At 39.9% G+C, this 19804-nt stretch overlaps 1 protein-coding gene and 1 long non-coding RNA gene across 2 annotated transcripts in view; one reads left to right on the plus strand and one right to left on the minus strand.

Moving 5' to 3' along the window:
• Positions 1 to 2078: 2078 nt before the first annotated feature.
• Positions 2079 to 3959, minus strand: LOC139357235 (uncharacterized). The gene is made up of 2 exons (XR_011610112.1): positions 3824 to 3959; positions 2079 to 2396 (listed from the first exon to the last, which is right to left on the minus strand). It is a non-coding gene; the product is annotated as an uncharacterized lncRNA (long non-coding RNA).
• The window catches only part of LOC105474013 (proteasome 26S subunit, non-ATPase 1), a 122012-nt gene continuing 105245 nt past the window's right edge, over positions 3038 to 19804 (plus strand). Inside the window, exons 1-7 of the mRNA XM_071073522.1 lie at positions 3038 to 3213; positions 7447 to 7490; positions 8750 to 8823; positions 9007 to 9176; positions 13069 to 13274; positions 16476 to 16619; positions 18433 to 18659. Coding sequence (XP_070929623.1) covers positions 3198 to 3213; positions 7447 to 7490; positions 8750 to 8823; positions 9007 to 9176; positions 13069 to 13274; positions 16476 to 16619; positions 18433 to 18659 — 881 coding nt within the window. The 5' untranslated portion in view covers positions 3038 to 3197. The remainder of the gene's footprint in view (positions 3214 to 7446; positions 7491 to 8749; positions 8824 to 9006; positions 9177 to 13068; positions 13275 to 16475; positions 16620 to 18432; positions 18660 to 19804) is intronic.

Below are 19804 nucleotides of genomic sequence, written 5' to 3' on the forward strand. Positions count from 1 at the left end.
CATGAAGATAGTCCCACCATCCTGGAGGAGAAAGTCATGCTCATGTTGGTTCTGATCATGCTCCTGGCTGGCTGTGAAGAGTGGACTGAAGGCTTCTGGGACTGTAAGCAGGAAGTCAAGGCTGTAGGAGGCAGTCGTGGTCTGGAAAGAAGAGGGGGAGGCAACTATTGGGTCATGGAGTGAGGATGGGAGAGGCCGGTGTGAGAGATTAAAGAGGAGATCTGGTGCTGACTGTTGTGGGAGAAAAGAAGAGTCAGATTTCTGTTGCAGTGGCTGATGGATGTCCTTCACCCACACTGAGGTCAAGGAAGGAGACACACAACTCCGGGGTCACAACAGCGGGCACAACTTTGAGGTCACTGAGTTGAAGGAGCCTGTGACTCCACCAAGCAGAGATGCCCGGGAGGTGTGTGAGTCTCAGGAGAGAGGGCAGGGCAGTAGAGACACGTTGTATGAGCCACCACCTTGTGCACAGCAGCCAATGGCATTTCACTCTCACAGGGGATGCAGGGAGTGAGAAGGCGGCTATGGACAGAAACACAGAAGAAAGACGCAAAAAAAAAAAAAAAAAAAAAAAAAAAATAGAGTCCAAGATGGGGACTGAAGGTTTGAAGGAGCAGAATTAATCAGAGTTGAGTTTCAAAAAGATTGCTCTGGCTAAAGAATGCAGAATGGACTGGAGAGGGAGAAGCCACAGGCCTGGGCCAGTCACCCAGGAGGGAGAACAGAATCCTCCGGGGGAAGGAGCCTGATGTCTGCGTCCAAGCTTCTTACCTTTTGCCCATCTCACAGGTTCACGTGAGGCTCACACGGGTTTGTGGCAATGACACACACAACATCCAAGTGGAAGACAGGATTGTCCTCTCATACAGAATGCCTTCTCCTTGAAGAGCAGAGGTGGCACGTTGACCACCTCTCTGTTTTAAAACATGTTGAATTAGTAGCCAACATTTAAAATTCTGGGGATATTGCATGAAATTCTCATTTCTGGCTTCTCTTAGAAAAAAACATAGGTCTTCCAACTGTCACCCTGCATTCTTAGCAGGAACTGAGTAGCAGTTGCTCTCTTTAGATGGGACACTCACTTTTTTTTTTTTTTTTTTTTTTTGATGGAGTCTCACTCTATCGCCAGGCTGGAGTGCAATGGTGCGATCTCGGCTCACTGCAATCTCCGCCTCCCAGGTTCAAGCGATTCTCCTGCCTCAGCCTTCCAAGTAGCTGGGAATATAGGCAGCCACCACCACACCTGGCTAATTTTTGTTTTTAGTAGAGATGGGGTTTCACTATGTTGGCCAGGCTGGTCTCGAACTCCTGACCTCAGGTGATCCACCCACCTCGGCCTCCCAAAGTACTGGGATTACAGTTGTCAGCCACTGTGCCCTGCCAGTCACTCACTCTTTATCACAGTCCCCACCACCCCCTAGTGCCTCCTTGACACTGTTAGTTGCCATTCGCCATCCTGTGGAGCTTGTATTTTCTTTTGCTGGGCCTGCTTTACTCATTTTCATTACCTGTTGGCATTTGTTTGTGAATCCTCTAGGGGTTTGGGGCACACAGGTGTCTTCATGTGAGGGCTTGGTAGAAGTGCCTCTGTAGAGCCGGGTGCAGTGGCTCACGCCTGTAATCCCAACACTTAGGGAGGCCGAGGTGGGCAGATCATGAGGTCAGTAGATTGAGACCATCCTGGATAACACGGTGAAACACTGTCTCTACTAAAAATCCAAAAATTAGCCAGGTGTGATGGCACGTGCCTGTAGTCCCAGCTACTCAGGAGACTGAGGCAGGAGAATCGTTTGAACCCAGGAGGTGGAGGTTGCAGTGAACCAAAATCGCGCCATTGCACTCCAGCCTGGGTAGCAGAGGGAGATTCTGTCTCAAAAAAACAGAAGTGCCTCTGTAGAATGACACCCCAAGTAATCTGTTTCCTTTGCATGCACATCTTCTCGAGCCCTGCCTTTCAATCCAAGCCACAGGCTCTTCAAAAGTGTTCAATAATTATGTTTAATATATTTTAAACAGCCACAGTTTAAGAATTCTAACTTTTAAAAAAAAAAAAAAAACTCACACATAGAACAAAATGTGTTATCAAGCACATTTAATTCGCTGGCAGCCACAAGACATTGATTGTGCCCCTAGGTTAGGTAGAAGGCCGTAGAAATGAACTTGCCATCGCTGTCCGATTGAAGAGTTTAACTTGATAGTGCATGGCCAGTGGCTGAAAAAAATGCTACCATTTGCCACTATTCTTTGTCAAGACTTTCTCAGTACTGACTCTTGAAATAAATTGGCTTACTGAAGCTAGTATAAGACTGCAAATGGCCATTGCAACTACCATTTCAAATTTCTGAAGATGTATTAGAAGCGAAGAACCCACTGCCGTCAGGGCAAAAGAGGACCTAGGGAGATAGAAGGAAAGAATGGAAGACATTTTTTCTCTCTTGGAAAGGCTTTCACCATGTAACTACTGCACATTTTAATACACTGACAACACTGGACATTATTCCAAAAGTAAGTAAAAACCTTCATTGTTTAACTTTATAATAAGCCAATGATTACTTGTGGATTCATTATGATAATAAAGCACTTCTGTGGGGATTTTCTTTTTTTTTTTTTTTATGATGGGTTTTGCTTTAGAAAACAATTGAAAGCCACTTTTTTAAAAAAACGCTGTCTGCCGCTGCCCCAATTCCCCAAGTATTGGCTGGTGGGAGATGTGCTGCAGCGAGACCTCCCACCAGCAGGTGGCACTGCGCGCAATGCTCGCACCTCCCCTCAACACCCTTTCTCTCAGCAATGGCGGGTGATGATGGGGTCCTCTCTTTATAGGTGTGGCCATTCTAATGCCTGACCTCAGGTGCAGACCAGTATTCCCACCGCGCGGTACTCCTGACCTCGAGGAGGTTTACAGACAACAATGGTGTTCTCCGTTTACCCTTCCGCGAGAACTGGGGAGTAGACCGCGGCGCAGAAGACGCAGTCCCGGGGAGAATTCGCGCCGGGCGGCAGGCGGGGCGGCGGGCAGCCCCGGGGCGGGAGGGGTCCTGGCGAGAAGAGAGCCGGCGGCCTGAGGAGGCGACTGACTGAGCAGCGCACCCGCGGAGCGAGGAGGCGCGGTGAACTGAGCGGGTCCTGAGCTGACAGATACACTGCGCAGCTGAAACGGCGAGGGAGCCGACGGGCGAGTGAGGGGCGCAGCCATGATCACCTCGGCCGGTGAGTGCGGCTCGGAGCCAGCGCCTGGAGGGAGGAGCCGCCGTCGCGCCGGCTTTTAGCTGAGTCAGGGCCGGTGACTGGGCACCTCCCGGTGGAGCGCTGGCCTGGGCAGCTTCTCGCTGCCTAAGGCCCACCTCCGGGCCGGGGGCTGGGAGTCTGATCAGGCCACTGCTTGCTTCTCTGGCTTAAGGGAATCGAGCCGGGTCGACCGCCTTGGCATCCTTCCCCAACCACACCCCAGCACCAGGACCCGAGGGGCTTCCTGGGCCTTCCCCCTACCCCAAAAGGGTTTCCCTTTTTTCTCTGTCTCCCATTCTTGGCCGTGTGAGGTCGTCCAGCCCCAGTTCTTCCTCGCAGGGGGTCGGGGTGGGATGGGCCCCTGTGCCATTGAATAGTATGGCAACCCCCTGGCCAGGCAGCCTAACAGCTACACAAGTGTTTCTGGACGTGGCCGAGCTCCTTTCTCCTTAGAATGAAACCCGGAATTAGGTTTGAGATGGCTCATTTCTGGGTCCGACCCAAGGGTGTTCATTCAAAACAGATAACTTTTGGGTTCGGTGAAGACCCTGAAGACGCCTTGGAGATACCTTTATACTGCGAGCCTACTTACCCTTTCGAGGTTATGTGCTCAGTCTGTTGATTGTACATTCAAGAAAGGTGGATGGATCTGCGGAGCAGGTTTCATACACGCAAACCATTGCATAGGTAGATTCACGTAGTGACTTTTGCAATGGAGTAAGTTACAGAGATCAAGTTTCAATTGAGACTTCAGCTCCCCCGACAGGTTGACTTGCTTGTAGCTGTCCAGAGCCTTGGTACTTTTTTCCCTTGCCTGCTTACATACCCTTTTCTCATTTTCCTACTCTGTGCTTGACCCACGAAAAAAAAGCATTTTATTGTAAACAAACTGGTGAGCAGAAGACAGTAATCTGAATGGTAAGGCGATCGAAAGTTTATTTTTACGAGGATTGGTTAAGGAGATCGTTGGAGATACTGGGAGACATAGTTACTTTCAAACATTTGAAGAGCTGTCACTTGTACCTGGAATAAGACTTTTTGTCCCCAAGGAATACAAGTGATCGCGAGATGAATTTTAGTTCGGTATCAGGAAGTTTTTCCAGTCAGAGCTTTGTACAGATCAAATAAACACTCAGTTTCTAGCCGCTTATAGGCCTCATTCTATTTCAAATCCATCCATTACCATTGTTTCTTCTAACTTGGCCCAAACCACCTTCATCTCTTGTCTGGGTTACTATATCAGCCTTAAGGCTTTGTTTTCGACCATTACCTCCATACAGTCCGTTTTTCTTGTGAAGTATGCTTTTTGAAACTTTAATCACGTAATACTTCTTCGCTTACAATCCACCAGTGCTTCCACTGTGTTTAGAGCAGCCGTGTCCAACCCTTTGTCAAGGACTTTTTTTCTTATCTGTGGTGGCGGATATCGTGAAAATTATACACAAAGTTTTTTTTTTGTTTGTTTTTTGTTTTTGTTTTTAGCTCATTAGCTATCATTAGTGTTAGTGTATTTTATGTGTGCCCCAAGACAGTTCTTCTTCCACTGGGGCCCAGGGAAGCCAAAAGGTTGGACACCCCTGGCATACAGTAAAATCCAGACTCTTAACCAAGGAGCCGCATGATCTGATTCCCACCTTGTCTTGTAGTACTCTCTTCTTCACTCAATACATCCTAATCACACTGGCTTTTTTGTTCCTTGAATATGTCAGTTTCTTTCCTATCTCGGGGCCCTGGCACATTCTGTTCCTTTCTAGTCTTCTTTTCCTCAGATTTTCCCTTAGCTTCTCAGTCTTTCCTCTCACTCAAATGTTATCCTTCCCTGATCATTCTATTGAAACACGCTTACTCTCTCTCCACCACAACTCTGTAGTTACCTTGTTTGTTTACTTGCCTGATTACTGTCTTTCTCTCCCTGGTAGAATTTTGAGCAGGAAGCTTGTTTTCACAATTCTTAGAACACTGCTGAGAGCATGGCAGAAATTCAAAAGTATGTCTTGACTGAAGAGCTCAGTCAGCTAGTCAAAGCAATTCATCAGTCCCTTGAGTTTTTAAAGTAGAGGCTGAAAAAGCACTTGGTGACAATATAATAGACTTTAAGCCTCTTTAAGGTGGCAAAACTAATAATTTTTGAGGTCCTCTCCTGAGATTCTGTGGTGATCATATAGTACGTGTTTATTAATGCCATTGAAGTTTATTGGGTTACTTGTCAACTGTCTTTAAAATATTTTGTCACTTTGTTTTCTGTCCTATGGCTCACGTTGGCTTAGAATTTGTCCCAGGTGCTAAACAGGCTAGTGTCCTGGTTCTGGTGTGGATTAGTCAATTGGTTCATTCATTTATTGACCAGGCAGTTGCTAGGCACTAGCATACGGTGGTGAATAAGAGCTCAACATGTTCTATTAGTTTTTTTCAAGAGGTTTGACCATGCAGGGGAGTGGAGAGAAAGAGAGAGAGGTACTTACAGGCAGGAGACGTGAAATTGAGTGAGTTTGTGTTTTTTTTTTAAAACATCATACAGACACATAAAGGCAAGTTGTGCTAAAAAGCTTTAAAACAATAGTCCCCCACCTCACTTTCCCTCCCCTGATCCCCAAAGGCAACTATTCCCAACTTTTAAGCTGTGTCTTCTGGAACATATCTCCATATTTGTAAATAATATCCAAATATTTCTGTCAATTGATTCAACAAGTTTAGACCAATATCTGCTCAGTTCCTATAATGGCATAAGAAGTTTTTAGCATCCTTAGGCCTTTCCCATTCTCTCCCCTCTCCAGAAGAGGGTTCTGTTTTGTTTTTAAGATGGGAAGTACTAATGTATGGAGTGTATTTTATTTAGTTCTGGTCCATGGCCAGAGGCTGAGTTTCCAAGCCAGGACAATCATGTAACCGGTTAGTCATAAGTGGAACCAAACCAAAGAATGTAAAAATCCATCTCCCTTTTTGGTAAAAGCCGTTCAGATACATTGATTGAGGATAGGTAGCGGTTTTAGTATTAGGTGTTCTGTTATTTAAGATCTGTTCTACATTTAAAGCGTTCTGGCCTGTCCTCTTACTCCTTATCACTAGTTTGCAATTTTTTCTTTTTCATTGATTGAATTTTGAAATTTATCTGTTCCCTGTGCTGTCCATTCAGAATCCCTGTTCTGGCCTTGTCATACCAACCTGGAGTACCAAGAGGTTCTTTATATCTGCTTTTATGCTACTTTAGTTTTGCTTGGTAGATTTTGTATCTTTTCCTGTATGGCTCTCTGAAGACTGCTTAAGCTATTTGGCAAACCTATACTTGTCCATTAGAAATGGCTACATCTAACTAAGTTGCCTTGACACTTTTTAATCAAATCACAGTTTCAACTCAGTGTTCTGGAATGATTTTAAAACCCACATGGAAAACATTTGAGAGTGGTTTCCTTTGTGGTCTAAGTACAATAATTTCCCATATCATTTTTCCAATAATCCCTTTGACCTTTGACTATATTTCAAGCTGTGTTCTTTTGGAGAGGACAATTATTCCTTTTACTCTCCTATGTTAGTGGTAATACCCTGAGGCTAAGAGAAGCCATATGGAGAACACTGTGCTTGGGTAATTGAATTCAGAATGAGTATGATTGTTCATCATTTAGTAAAACCCAGGTTACTTGTGATAAGAAAGAGGTGCCATAATATACACACCTTGAAATAATTGAAGTATTTTACCTTGTTGAGTTGATGACTAAATGCTCCCATTTTTGTAAGTAATCTTATAACTGTTGATTTATTTTGTATGAATAATTTTATTCTAAAATTGTACAGGAAAGTTTCCCATTTTAATCAGTAAATTAGGCCAATGGTTCTCAAACTATAGGAAGCAAAAGAATCACAGTACTGGGCCCCATCTCCATAATTTTTGATTCAGTAGATCTGGAGTGGGGCCAAGAATTTGTATTTCTAACAGGTTCCCAAGCAATGCTAATGCTGTTATTCCAGGGACCACACTTTGAAAACCATTGAATTAGGCAAGTGATGTGATATATGTGGTGCCATGAGGGTTTGATAATATAGTTAAGTCTTAAACTTGAGATATAAACCTTTACACTTTCAAAGAAAAATAATCATTCCCCTAGAGAAGTTACCCCTCAAAAAAATTGTTTTTCAGCCATCATATATTTTTGACCAGGTGTTAATTTCCACTTTAATGAGAATGTGTTTCATAATCATGTTACATCTTTTCTCTCATAGCTGGAATTATTTCTCTTCTGGATGAAGATGAACCACAGCTTAAGGTATGAATTGAAGAAAAAGTAACTAGGCTTAGTGTGAATACTGTGAAGCCTTTTGAATTTAGTGATGTCTGTAATCTTCCATCATTTAAAGTTGCTATCCTAGCTGACTTGTACCCAATTATTGTACCTAGCCAGAGAGGATAGTATTTTGGCCACAGCAGTTGGTTTCCCTTGAGTTTAACAAAGCTAAGACAAATAAACCTCATTACGGCACTTGAATAGCCCCCTAATTTCCTTTTTTTTTTTTTTTTTAATCTTTCTCCTTTTTTGAGACAGAGTCTCACTTTGTCACCCAGGCTGGAGTGCAGTGTGTGGTCATGGTTCACTGCAGCCTCGACCTCCTGGACTCAAATGATCCTCCCACCTCAGCCTCCCAAGTAGCTAGGACTATAGGTGTGCACCACCACACTCAGCTAAGCTATTTTTTTTTTTTTTTTTTTTGAGACGGAGTCTCGCTCTGTCTCCCGGGCTGGAGTTGCAGTGGCCGGATCTCAGCTCACTGCAAGCTCCGCCTCCCGGGTTCACGCCATTCTCCTGCCTCAGCCTCCCGAGTAACTGGGACTACAGGCGCCGCCACCTCGCCTGGCTAGTTTTTTTTTTTTTTTGTATTTTTTTAGTAGAGACGGGGTTTCACCATGTTCACCAGGTTGGTCTCGATCTCCTGACCTCGTGATCCACCCGTCTCGGCCTCCCAAAGTGCTGGGATTACAGGCTTGAGCCACCGCGCCCGGCAGCTAAGCTATTTTTAAATTTTTTTGTTGTGATGGGGTCTCACTATGTTGTCCAGGTTGATCTCAAACTCCTGCTTCTGGGCTCAAGTGATCCCCCTGCCTTGACCTCCCAAAGTACTGGGATTACGAGTTTGAGCCACCACACCTTCCCCTCCCCGACCCCAGTTTCGTTATCAACAGAAAACACAAAAAGGTGTTGCTTCTCTTTCACATATTTAAAGTTTTTTATTTGTTGGAAATTTGGGATGTACTTCTAGTGGCTCTAGATACTTGATTCCTATACATCTAAACCAGCAACCTGGAGTTAATTGTTTATATTCAAAGAAGAAAAATGTTGATGATTGGAAAAAGAAAAGAAATGTGTAAACTCAAGAAAAAGTATAAGTTGATAAATTTTTATATTTGTCATAGAGTAAAAGTTTGAGTAAATATTACTGAGGATTTGATCATTGATTTGCTGAAAATAATTTTTTAAGGAAGTGTAATGATAAGTCTATCTCAAAATAGGATTTTGGTTGTCTTTTACAGGAATTTGCACTACACAAATTGAATGCAGTTGTTAATGACTTCTGGGCAGAGATTTCCGAGTCTGTAGACAAAATGTAAGAAGTTATTTTTATAAATCAGAATAAGGTAGATCAAATTTAATTGTCAATGTGGGTCTTGTGGCTTATTGATTCATTTAGAAATTTGCTGTTAGCTGAATTGTGGCTTGAATATTTAGATTTGGGATTTTTAGGGAAAACCACAGTTTGAACTAGACCTGTACTTCTAATTTCTTTCAGAGAGGTTTTATACGAGGATGAAGGTTTCCGGAGTCGGCAGTTTGCAGCCTTGGTGGCATCTAAAGTATTTTATCACCTGGGGGCTTTTGAGGAGTCTCTGAATTATGCTCTTGGAGCGGGGGACCTCTTCAATGTCAATGATAACTCTGAATATGTGGAGACTATTATAGGTAATTATCATTTATCTGGTAAGGCTTTATCTTGTCGGCTTCTTTCTTGCTATAGTGCACATAGAAGCTTTTTTCCTGAATTTGATGTTGCCAAATTTCATTTTAATTGGAAGTTCATAATCTTTGTGTAATAATTTTATGCAGGCTGAGTTTTTAGATCTGCCCTTCAACTGAGTGCTGGTTCTCAGTGGTTGTGATGATCACCAGTCCAATAAGCATACTGTTAGAGGAAAAGATTAAATCAGATTACTATGAGTAACAAGTGGTACCAGTTTATGTAGTTTTTTTTCGAATACAAGAAACCATTATTGAGTATCTGCATTGTGCTAGGCACCATGCTAGTCACTCTGCATACCATGGTTTATTCCACAACTACCCCGTGAGGAAGGAGCTAGCCGTTTTACAAATGAGACAACTTGGGTTTTGAGGTGATAAAGACATGGTTATTAAATAGGAGGATAAAATTTAAAACCTGGTTTTACTCACTCCAAAACCCATACTGTTTCTACATGTAACCATTGTTTTCTTACTTGTTTCCTTATTTTTGAAGGAAGGGGATAACACACAGGCAAGGCTTTGAATTCTCTGACACATATTTCAACCAGAGTTGTAAATTCAACCAGTTATGTAAGATTTTATGCAAAGATTTTATAGCGTAAAAAAATGCTTGCAAACTCTTGATGCAGTAAATGAAAGAAGGGACTGCATACCCTTCAGACATGTCTTTATCAAACTTTGGATTCATAGTACAGAGAGCTCAAGGGCATGTTCTGTCAGGACTGTACAGTGTAGATATTTCACATTGCTGATTAATAGAAGATCTGTATTACTCACTTGAACACATACAAGGAGGAAGTTGGTATTCTCTTTCAGAAATTGGGAAATGCTGCACAAGGGGGTCGATGGAGGTATCTTCATCTGTCCCTGGGATTCTGTGTTCATGTTTTTAAAGTTTTTGCTATGATGATGATAAAATTTTGCAAGTTACTTTATTGCTGTCGGAGGCTCATTGAATTGGGCTGTCATCTGTGAATCCAGTGGGAAGAACTGATGGCTTAAAAGGATGGACCATATTATTTGAAACTAGAGTACTTTCTTCACTTTAAGCTAGAAGCAGGGGGTGAAATACCTTACTTACCTCTTCTATTTGATGGATTTTTGTGTTTTAAATAGGGGCAGGATCTCACTGTGTTGACCAGGGTGGTCTGAAACTCCTGGCCTCAAGCAGTTCTCCTGCCTTGGCCTCCCAGAGTGTTGGAATTAACCGACGTGACCCACCACAGCCAACCTGTTTTTTTTTTTTGTTTTTGTTTTTTAATGAAAGTTTATGGGTTTTTTACAACAGTGATCTACAAATGCTTACAGTGCCACCATTGTACAAATTGTGGTTTTAAACTGGACTGTTGGTACGAAGTGCTATGGCATGGTAGATGCTTTCTCTGTCTCTAAACACTGTATGATTTTACCTTTGGAAGGTGAGTTTTGATCAATAGACCAGTTCTGTTTGCATTTATTTACTTAAAAGAGGGGTTCACCCTTGCTCTAGTTTTGTAGGGCACATTTTTTAAGATGTCAGTGAGATTCGTGAGGGGATATGCAAGATAGGATTTGGAAAAGGCTTTCTAATGTCTTAGTGAATATCGTAAACAGTACCTCCAGAAAATCCAGGACTCATAAATCTCCAAGTTATGACAAGGCTTTAGCAGGAAATGAGGCTGAGTTTTAGTTATAAACCTGGGATATATTTATGACATATATGTAAACCTGGTGAATGAGAACATGAATCTCATTTGAAATCTGGGACCTACATTTTTCCCCCTCAGTTATATAATCTAAGGAAAATTCCCCAGATGTTCTAATTTTGAGGTTCCTCTCTGATGCGGTAGGGGTAATGTTTCCTCACTTAAGTACAGTTGGTTCAAAAAGCTCACATTAGGGCCTGGTGGACATTTTCTACAACTGGAATTCTTTAAGGTCTATTTTGTATTATAACATCCACTGTGTTTGTTTGTTTGTTGGCAGAGTTTTTCTCTGTTGCCCAGGCTGGAGTGCAGTGGCACGATCTTGGCTCGCTGCAACCTCCACCTCCCTGGTTCAAGTGATTCTTGTGCCTCAGCCTCCCAAGTAGGTGGAATGACAGGTGCACGGTACCACACCCGGCTAATTTTTGTATTTTTTGTAGAGATGGGGTTTTGCCGTATTGGCCAGGCTGGTCTTGAACTCCTGGCCTCAAGCGGTCCGCTTGCCTTGGCTTCCCAGGATTTTTGAATTACAGATGTGAGCCACTGACCCAGACCACTGTATTCTTACTAACTATACCTGAACCTTCATGGTTCTACCTGAATCTTGAATGTAGTATATTCCAATTTATAAAAGTCCTCTGCTTCCTTCAAAATATAGACCCATTTAACCCAGGTCATCTATTAGGCCAACAATCATTTCTGCTAGTTCAAATTATTTTTATTTCTTGGGGTATGGTTTGTAAGTAATAAATCTTGCCCTCATCTCCTTACTTCTCTTTGAAAGGGAAAGAGACAAGCCAATGAATTATGGAGAGGATAATTAATGTATATGTCATTCCTCTTGGGTAACTGTTTTATCTTCCTTATGAAGATGGAAGGCTTAGGGAAATGCCCTTCTTTTGGTTGTACTTAGAAAGTTTAAGGTGTGATTGCAAAGAAATATAGCTAAATTGCAAATAAATGTTTCTTATCAGGTGTGCTATTGATATCCTTCAGTATGTCACACCCTCCCCTCCATGCACCCAAATCATTGTGAAATAGGAAGCTAAATTGGGCACAAACACTTATGCATGAATGTTCAGACACCTTGGGAGAAATAGGTTCCACCTCCCTCACACTGAGACAATAAATAGAGTCAGGAACCACATAATGACAGACTACATAGACAACAGATGTCCCATAAGAGTACAATACCATATTTTTACTGTGCCTTTTCTGTGTTTAGACACAAATACTATTGCCTATAGTATGCAGGACAGTAATATGCTATACAGGTTTGCAGCCTAGAAGCACTAGGCCATACCATATAGCCTAACTATGTAGTAGGTTATATACCATTTAGGTTTGTGTAAGTTCGGTCCATGATGTTTGCACAATGATAAAATCACCTAAAGATATATTTTCCAGTATGTATTACTGTCATTAAGCGACACAGGACTGTTTTTCAAAAGATCTGCTACAGTTACTGGAAAAGTTTTTGGAAATCTTTGGAATTGCCTTTTAAACCTGTGGTACATTGCAAGTCATTTCACCATTACTCTACAGAGTAAGAACAATTTAGACATAGTTCTTACTCTCAGGTTGCTAATAGTTTCATTAATGCGAAGAAGTCCGATATACTACTATATGATAATTGCTATATAGGCCTTTTAAAATAACTTCAGCAATGGCAAATGTTTGTTTTTTGAAAGTGAAACAGCAGCTATTTGTAGCCAATTCTTTTGAATAAGCAGCTTAATCGGGTAGAGTAATAGAATTTTGATCAAAATGAAGTAACAAGATAAAAACTTTAAAAATAAATTAAATAAGAGACAGGGTCCCATTGTGTTGCTCAGGCTGGCCTTAAACTCCTGGGCTCATGTGATCCTTCTGCCTCAGCCTCCTGAGTAGCTGGGACTGTGGGTGAGCACTACCATACCTGGCAGATAGAAATGTTTTGAATAATGTCAACTGGATTGGAATTAGTGGATAGTTCTCCAGTGTAAATATTATGGGAGAACAGTGTTAATTCAAATATATAAGTTCTAGCATTTCAAAATTTGGTTAGTGCTTTACTGTCATCCCGTAAGTATATATGATTATAAATGTAGGCATTGCCCTTTCTGATAGTTTAGCCCACAAGATAATCAGTTATTTTATTTCCTCAACAGCAAAATGCATTGATCACTACACCAAACAGTGTGTGGAAAATGCAGATTTGCCTGAAGGAGAAAAAAAACCAATTGACCAGAGATTAGAGGGCATCGTAAATAAAATGTTCCAGCGATGTCTAGATGATCACAAGTATAAACAGGCTATTGGCATTGCTCTGGAGACACGAAGACTGGACGTCTTTGAGAAGACCATACTGGAGTCGGTAGGTAGATGATGTTATTTTAGAGATTATTGTTGATGGGGAATCAGCAAAGCAAGTTATTCAAACTGAAACTTTCATAGGCATGAAAAGAAAATCTAGCTTAGAAATAATAAGATGCTCTTTTGCCAAATATCTTATTTTCATATTTATTTATGAACCTTGGTTGTGTTTTGTGTTCATGGAATATCTGCTTTTATCTTATCACATAATCCTTTGAAGTCTTGCATGGGGAAGTTGTATTAATTAATCTGCCCTTTTTGAGAATAGCCGGGCGCGGTGGGTGGCTCGTGCCTGTAATCCCAGCACTTTGGGAGGCCGAGGCGGGCAGATCACGAGGTCAGAAGGTCGAGACCATTCTGGCTAACATGGTGAAACCCCGTCTCTACTAAAAATACAAAAAATTAGCTGGGCGTGGTGCTGGGCGCCTATAGTCCCAGCTACTCGGGAGGCTGAGGCAGGAGAATGGCATGAACCCGGGAGGCAGAGCTTGCAGTGAGCAGAGATCATGCCACTGTACTCCAGCCTGGGCAACAGAGCGAGACTCCGTCTCAAAAAAAAAAAAAAGACAATAAACTACTATTTTAATTCATTTATTAGGGTTAAAACTACTCAACTATATTCCTGTTTTGCAGTGTTTGCAATAATTAAGACAATTTAAGTCACCAACCGAAGTGGTCAGAAAGATACAAAGCTGAGTAAAATGGACATTGATCTGCAGGCTTACTTGGCCTCACCAACTATTTCTTTCCATGAGCTAGCTCTCTGTACACTAGCCATTTTGGTGTCTTCTCATCTAGATGAACCCCGCCTCATTCCTCCTTCCAAAAATATTTTTTACATTTATTTATTTATTTATTTATTTTTGTGAGATGGAGTCTCGCTCTGTCAACCAGGCTGGAGTGCAGTGGCACAATCTTGGCTCACTGCAACCTCTGCCTCCGGGGTTCAAGCAATCCTCCCATCTCAGCTTCCTGAATACCTGGGATTACAGGTGTGTGCTGCCACGCCCAGCTAATTTTTGTATTTTTAGTAGAGATGGGGTTTCTCCATGTTGACTAGGCTGGTCTCGAACTCCTGACCTCAAGTGATCCACCCAACTCAGCTGCCCAAAGTGCTGGGATTACAAGTGTGAGCCACCGCACCCGGCCTCCATTCCTTTCTTTGCCTGCTTTATTTCTCCTCACAATTCAGAACTTAGCTCAACTATCACTTGTTTGCAGAACTTTAATCCCAATACCCATGCCCTCCTCAACCCCTACAGCAAAGACTAGGTCCAGTTCTGTTGTTAATCTTATGGAGCCCTATATATTTTTTCATGGTGTTTATCCCTTGATAGTTATTAAATAGTTAATAGCTATCTTTCCCACCAGGTGTAAGCTATATCGGGACAGGTATTTGTGCCTTTTTCACCACTGTATCCCCAAAACCTAGGTCAGTGTTTAACATCAATAATACGATTTGTTTAAATGAGTGAATGCATGAATGGCCTAATGTGATATAATGGCCTTTGTTTCCCTCTCAGTTTCATTTTTGTACAGTTTTAGCCCATCCTTGTCTTCGCGTGTATAAGATTAAGTTTTTTGCTTTCATTGATTCAACAAATATTTTTTGAATGCTTACTGTTTGCCAGATACTGTTCTAGGCATTGGAGATGTGCATTGTTCCCACTCATACATGTTTTGCTCTCTGTGGTTTCAGTTACCTGCAGTTAACTACAGACTGAAAATATTAAATAGAAAATTCCAGAAATAAACAATTCATAAGTCTTAAATTGTGCACCATTCTGACTAGCGCAATGAAATCTCTCACCGTCTCTTTCCATCCCACATGGGATGTGAATCATCCCAGTAGATCCATGCTGTATACACTGCCTATTAGTCACTTTAGTGGCCACCTTGCTTATCAGAGTGACTGTTGCAATATCACAGTGCTTGCGTTCAGATAACCCTTATTCTACTCAGTAATGGCCCCAAAGCACAAGAAGAGTGATGTTGGCTATTCAGATATGCTAAAGAGAAGCCTTAAACTGCTTCCTTTAATTGAAAAAGTGAAAATTCCCAACTTATTAAGGAAAGAAAAAAGCATTGTATGCTGAGGCTGCGCTACAATGTACATAAGAATGAATCTTCCATCCATACAATTGTGAAGAAGAATACAGAAATTTGTGCATAATTTATATAGAGTTTGGTACTATATGTGGTTTCAGGCATCCACTGGGGCTGCTGGAACATATTCTTCTCAGGTGAAGGAGCACCTACTATAGTAGCAAACAAGACCAGCAAATTTCCTGCCCAAAGCAAACAGTTCATTGGGGAATCTAGAAGGGGAACAAGCAGTCAAACAAATAAGTATATAAAGTAAAAGAATGAGAAATGTTTTTTAAAAAAATAAAGCAGAGTAATAAATGCATCTTATTTTGCATCCCAGTGCACACGTACATATAGATGTAATTTAAGCTTTATGAAACCAATACTTACCTTACTACTTGTGATATAACTCTGTTGTTTTTAAATTGTATTTTTTATTTTTTTAATTTGCTAATCACACTTCATTAAATTGATTTTATTACGCAGTGGGAAGTCACAGCTCACTTTTTGAGAAACATTCCTGTAGCTTTCAGTGTGCTAATTTATGTTGAAGGCCTTTTACAAGGTGAAGTCTCAAATATTGGGGGTACTTTTGAGAATCACCAAGTAAACACATAGAACCTGGATCAAAGTTGTCTCATAGGGATAGCATCAGACAGATGTAACAGCACTCAATGCTTGAGTCACTCAGAGCTGTGTTGTGTTTCCTGGCCAGCAATTAAGTGTAGGCAGTAAGTCATGAGGCAGTCTAGTAGCAAGGTAAAAAGCAGAAAGACTTCAGCAGACACATTTGGAAAACATAGCTACTTAGCGTATGGACAGTTGTATATCTTTTATAGTAATTAACAGCATCACTTTATTATAGTGTACTATGTTCATATAATGCTGATTCTGAGTACCACTAAATATTGTTTTTAATACATTTTTTATGATGATGTGAAAATATGTAATTCTTTTAAGATTTTCATCTAAAATGGTTTAAAATTCTTTTTATTGTTTAAGAGGTTTAAATAATTGTCTTCTTAGATTGACTAAAGAAGCAAGATTAAAATAATTCAATATGTAAATAAACATATCCAATAACTAGATAACATTGTATCTTTATCTCTTTCAGAATGATGTCCCAGGAATGTTAGCTTATAGCCTTAAGCTCTGTATGTCTTTAATGCAGAATAAACAGTTTCGGAATAAAGTACTAAGAGTTCTAGTTAAAATCTACATGAACTTGGAGAAACCTGATTTCATCAATGTTTGTCAGGTAATGATATTACATTATGTTTCATTGCATTGCTCCACGCTGTACTGTGTTACACCACTTCACATTTTATTACTTTATATTACTATAATGACTTTATACATGTATCTCAATTGATCTTCACAGCAGCCCTGTAAAGATAAGGTATGTGCTTTATATTCCTTTTTATTAATAAACTAAATCTCACAACACTAAAAAGCTATTTTGTTGTAACACATTCTTTCTATGTATTTTTTCTTTTGAAAATAATCCAATCATTTAAGGAAATTTTTAGAAATAAAGAGGGTTTTTTAAAAAGCTAGAAGAAAAGATTAAAGTAGTACCTATGCTATACTATGTTGTTCTAAAGAGAATTCAAAGTGTATAAATTATGTATGGTTTCATTACCCATACACAACAAAATAGTTGGGTATCTTTATTTCTTTCTATATATGAATTTGCTTACCCATAAAAATAATTTCAGATGGTACAGAAAATACGTAAAATGAAAAGTAAAGCTTCTCTTTCCCATCATTTGGGCTTTTTCCCAAAGGTAAGACATAGATATTTTTCCCTACTTATTTGCACGTAGATCTGTTGCATTCTTTTAATGACTGTATTGTATTTTATTGACTGGAGGTGTGCATGGGTTTACTTTTTAACAATTGGTATATTGTATACATTTTTTGTATTCTGTTTAGGGCATAGCATTTTATTTTACATTTTGTTATTAACTATAACGTGCTCCTGTGTATTTTCATCCTCTAGGCTTTAAAAATTTAGATTAAAACACTGTTTTTTACAATGCCTTTTAAAGCAAATTTGAAACAAAACACTAGAAGAAGAAATATCCATGTTTAAATCACCCAAAGTCAACTTACTATTCTAACTTGATTTTTTACATCACCCAAAGTCAATTTAGTATTTAATAGTGTATTTCCTTTCAGTTTTCTCTACGTAGGTTTTTGGAGTTTTGTTGTTTCTAAATATTTTTCATAGTTTTTTTAAAACTCACATGAAAAATAGTAGTTCCCTGCCCTCTTCCTGTCTGTATTTCAGTTTTATTCCTTAGAGGCAATTTTATTTCTTTCAGCTGTTTTATTCCTTATCCTTTTATTATTTTAAAAAACTTTATTGTTCATTTTTAAAAGAATATCTTTTTGAGCAGATAATATTTTCATGTGATTTCAAATTCAAAAAGAATTATGGGGTATACAATGAAGTCTTCCTATTACTTGGCTCCAGCTACCAAGTTCTTTTCTCTGTGGATAAACAAGATTAATTGTATATAGCCTTTAACATTTTTCCGTGTTCTAACTCTTCGTAGACTCTTATTCTCTTCCTTGATTGTTGTAATCATTCAGTGTACGTACTTTGCCTTACTTAATCATTTCCCTATTGTTGACCACTTATTTTGTTTCTATTATTTCCTGTTCTTAATTTATAATAACTTTGATTAATGTGTTTATTTTGAAGTTGAGTTACTTGCTGCCTAAGAGAACAAGAAAATTTAAATTGAGTTTTTAAAAGAAAAATTCTAACTTTCTTGGACAATTTTGTTAAAACAATGGCAGATCATAAGAGTAGTAAGAGAAATGCTTCAACATGGTAATTTTAGTGTCTCATGACCTGGCCCAACACAACACAATGTATGTTAAATCAATGAGTAACTTCCATAACATATGGTAAGGCAAAAAATACAAATTAAGGAGCACTTAGGTATAAGTTATGGATAAGATTTAAAGAAGCCAGGATTCATTCAACAACCCCTTTAAGTACCTTGTAGATGAAGTTTTTAATTATTAAATAATTTTAAAACTTTCTTTCTCCATTTCAGTGCTTAATTTTCTTAGATGATCCTCAGGCTGTGAGTGATATCTTAGAGAAGCTGGTAAAGGAAGACAACCTCCTGATGGCATATCAGATTTGTTTTGATTTGTATGAAAGTGCTAGCCAGCAGTTTTTGTCATCTGTAATCCAGAATCTTCGAACTGTTGGCACCCCTATTGCTTCTGTGCCTGGCTCCACCAATACGGGTACTGTTGCGGGATCAGAGAAAGACAGGTATAAGTACCTTTTTCTGCATGAAAACTAATTGAATAATCTTTATTTCATTTTGGGGACAGGTAGAATATTTATAGGAAGCATATTCTAAGAATAAATTTTGCCACTAGCTTTCATAGATTGTAAATTCTTATTAGGCTATTGCTCTGTTTTGTACTGTGCTGGGCGTGGTAAGGAAAACTGAAGAAATTGACCCTTCTAGAAAGAAATAGAAGTGATTATCTCATAGGGAGGACCTACCAGACAACATGTGTACTATTTAATCAAGTAAATTTAAAAACTCAGGTGGGTTAGGTTAGGGCTACCTTTTAGATATTTGGGTTACGTATATCTGCGTTAGATATTTAGAAAGTAAGGAACATTCTCAGCTTTTTCTGCTTTTATTAGAACTAAATACACAGATTTCTGTAGTATTAGCAATTTGCATTCTGTACAAATTGATATGATATTAAAATTTTATTTTTCTGTATTTTACACATTTAGATCACTTACTAAAAACATTTGGGTGTCTTAGTTATGCCTGTTTATGCCAGCAGCCCCGTAGCCCACTCCTTCACTGGATATCCGTTGTCTGAGAACTTCTTTCATCTGCCACTCAGCCAGGGTCTGTGGTTCATACCCAGCAAGTGATTACTTCTTTTACATTTTTTCTTATACCTAACATTTCAACAATGTTGACAGCATCTTCAGGAGTAGATTCCATCTCAAGAAACTACTATCTTTGCTCATCCCTAAGAAACAACTCCTCAGCCATTGATGTTTTATCATTAGACTGCAGCAATTCAGTCACATCTTCAGATTCCACTTCTAATTCTAGTTCTCTCACTATTTTCACCACATTTGCAATTCCTCCCTCCACTAAAGTCTTGAACCCCTCAAAGTCATCCATGAGGGATGGAATCAACTTCTTCTATACTCCTATTAATGTTGATATTTTGGCCTCCTCCTGTGAACCATGAATGTTCCTTTTTTCGTTTTTTTTTTCTTTTGAGGCTGTCTTGCTTTGTTGCCCATGCTACAGTGCAGTGGTGCAATCTCGGCTCACGACTTACTGCAACATCTGCCTCCCAGGTTCAAGCGATTCTCATGCCTTAGCCTGCTGAGCTGGGATTACAGGCGTGGGCCACCACATCTGGCAAATTTTT

Source organism: Macaca nemestrina, chromosome 11 (assembly GCF_043159975.1).
Source record: "Macaca nemestrina isolate mMacNem1 chromosome 11, mMacNem.hap1, whole genome shotgun sequence".
NCBI lineage: Eukaryota > Metazoa > Chordata > Mammalia > Primates > Cercopithecidae > Macaca > Macaca nemestrina.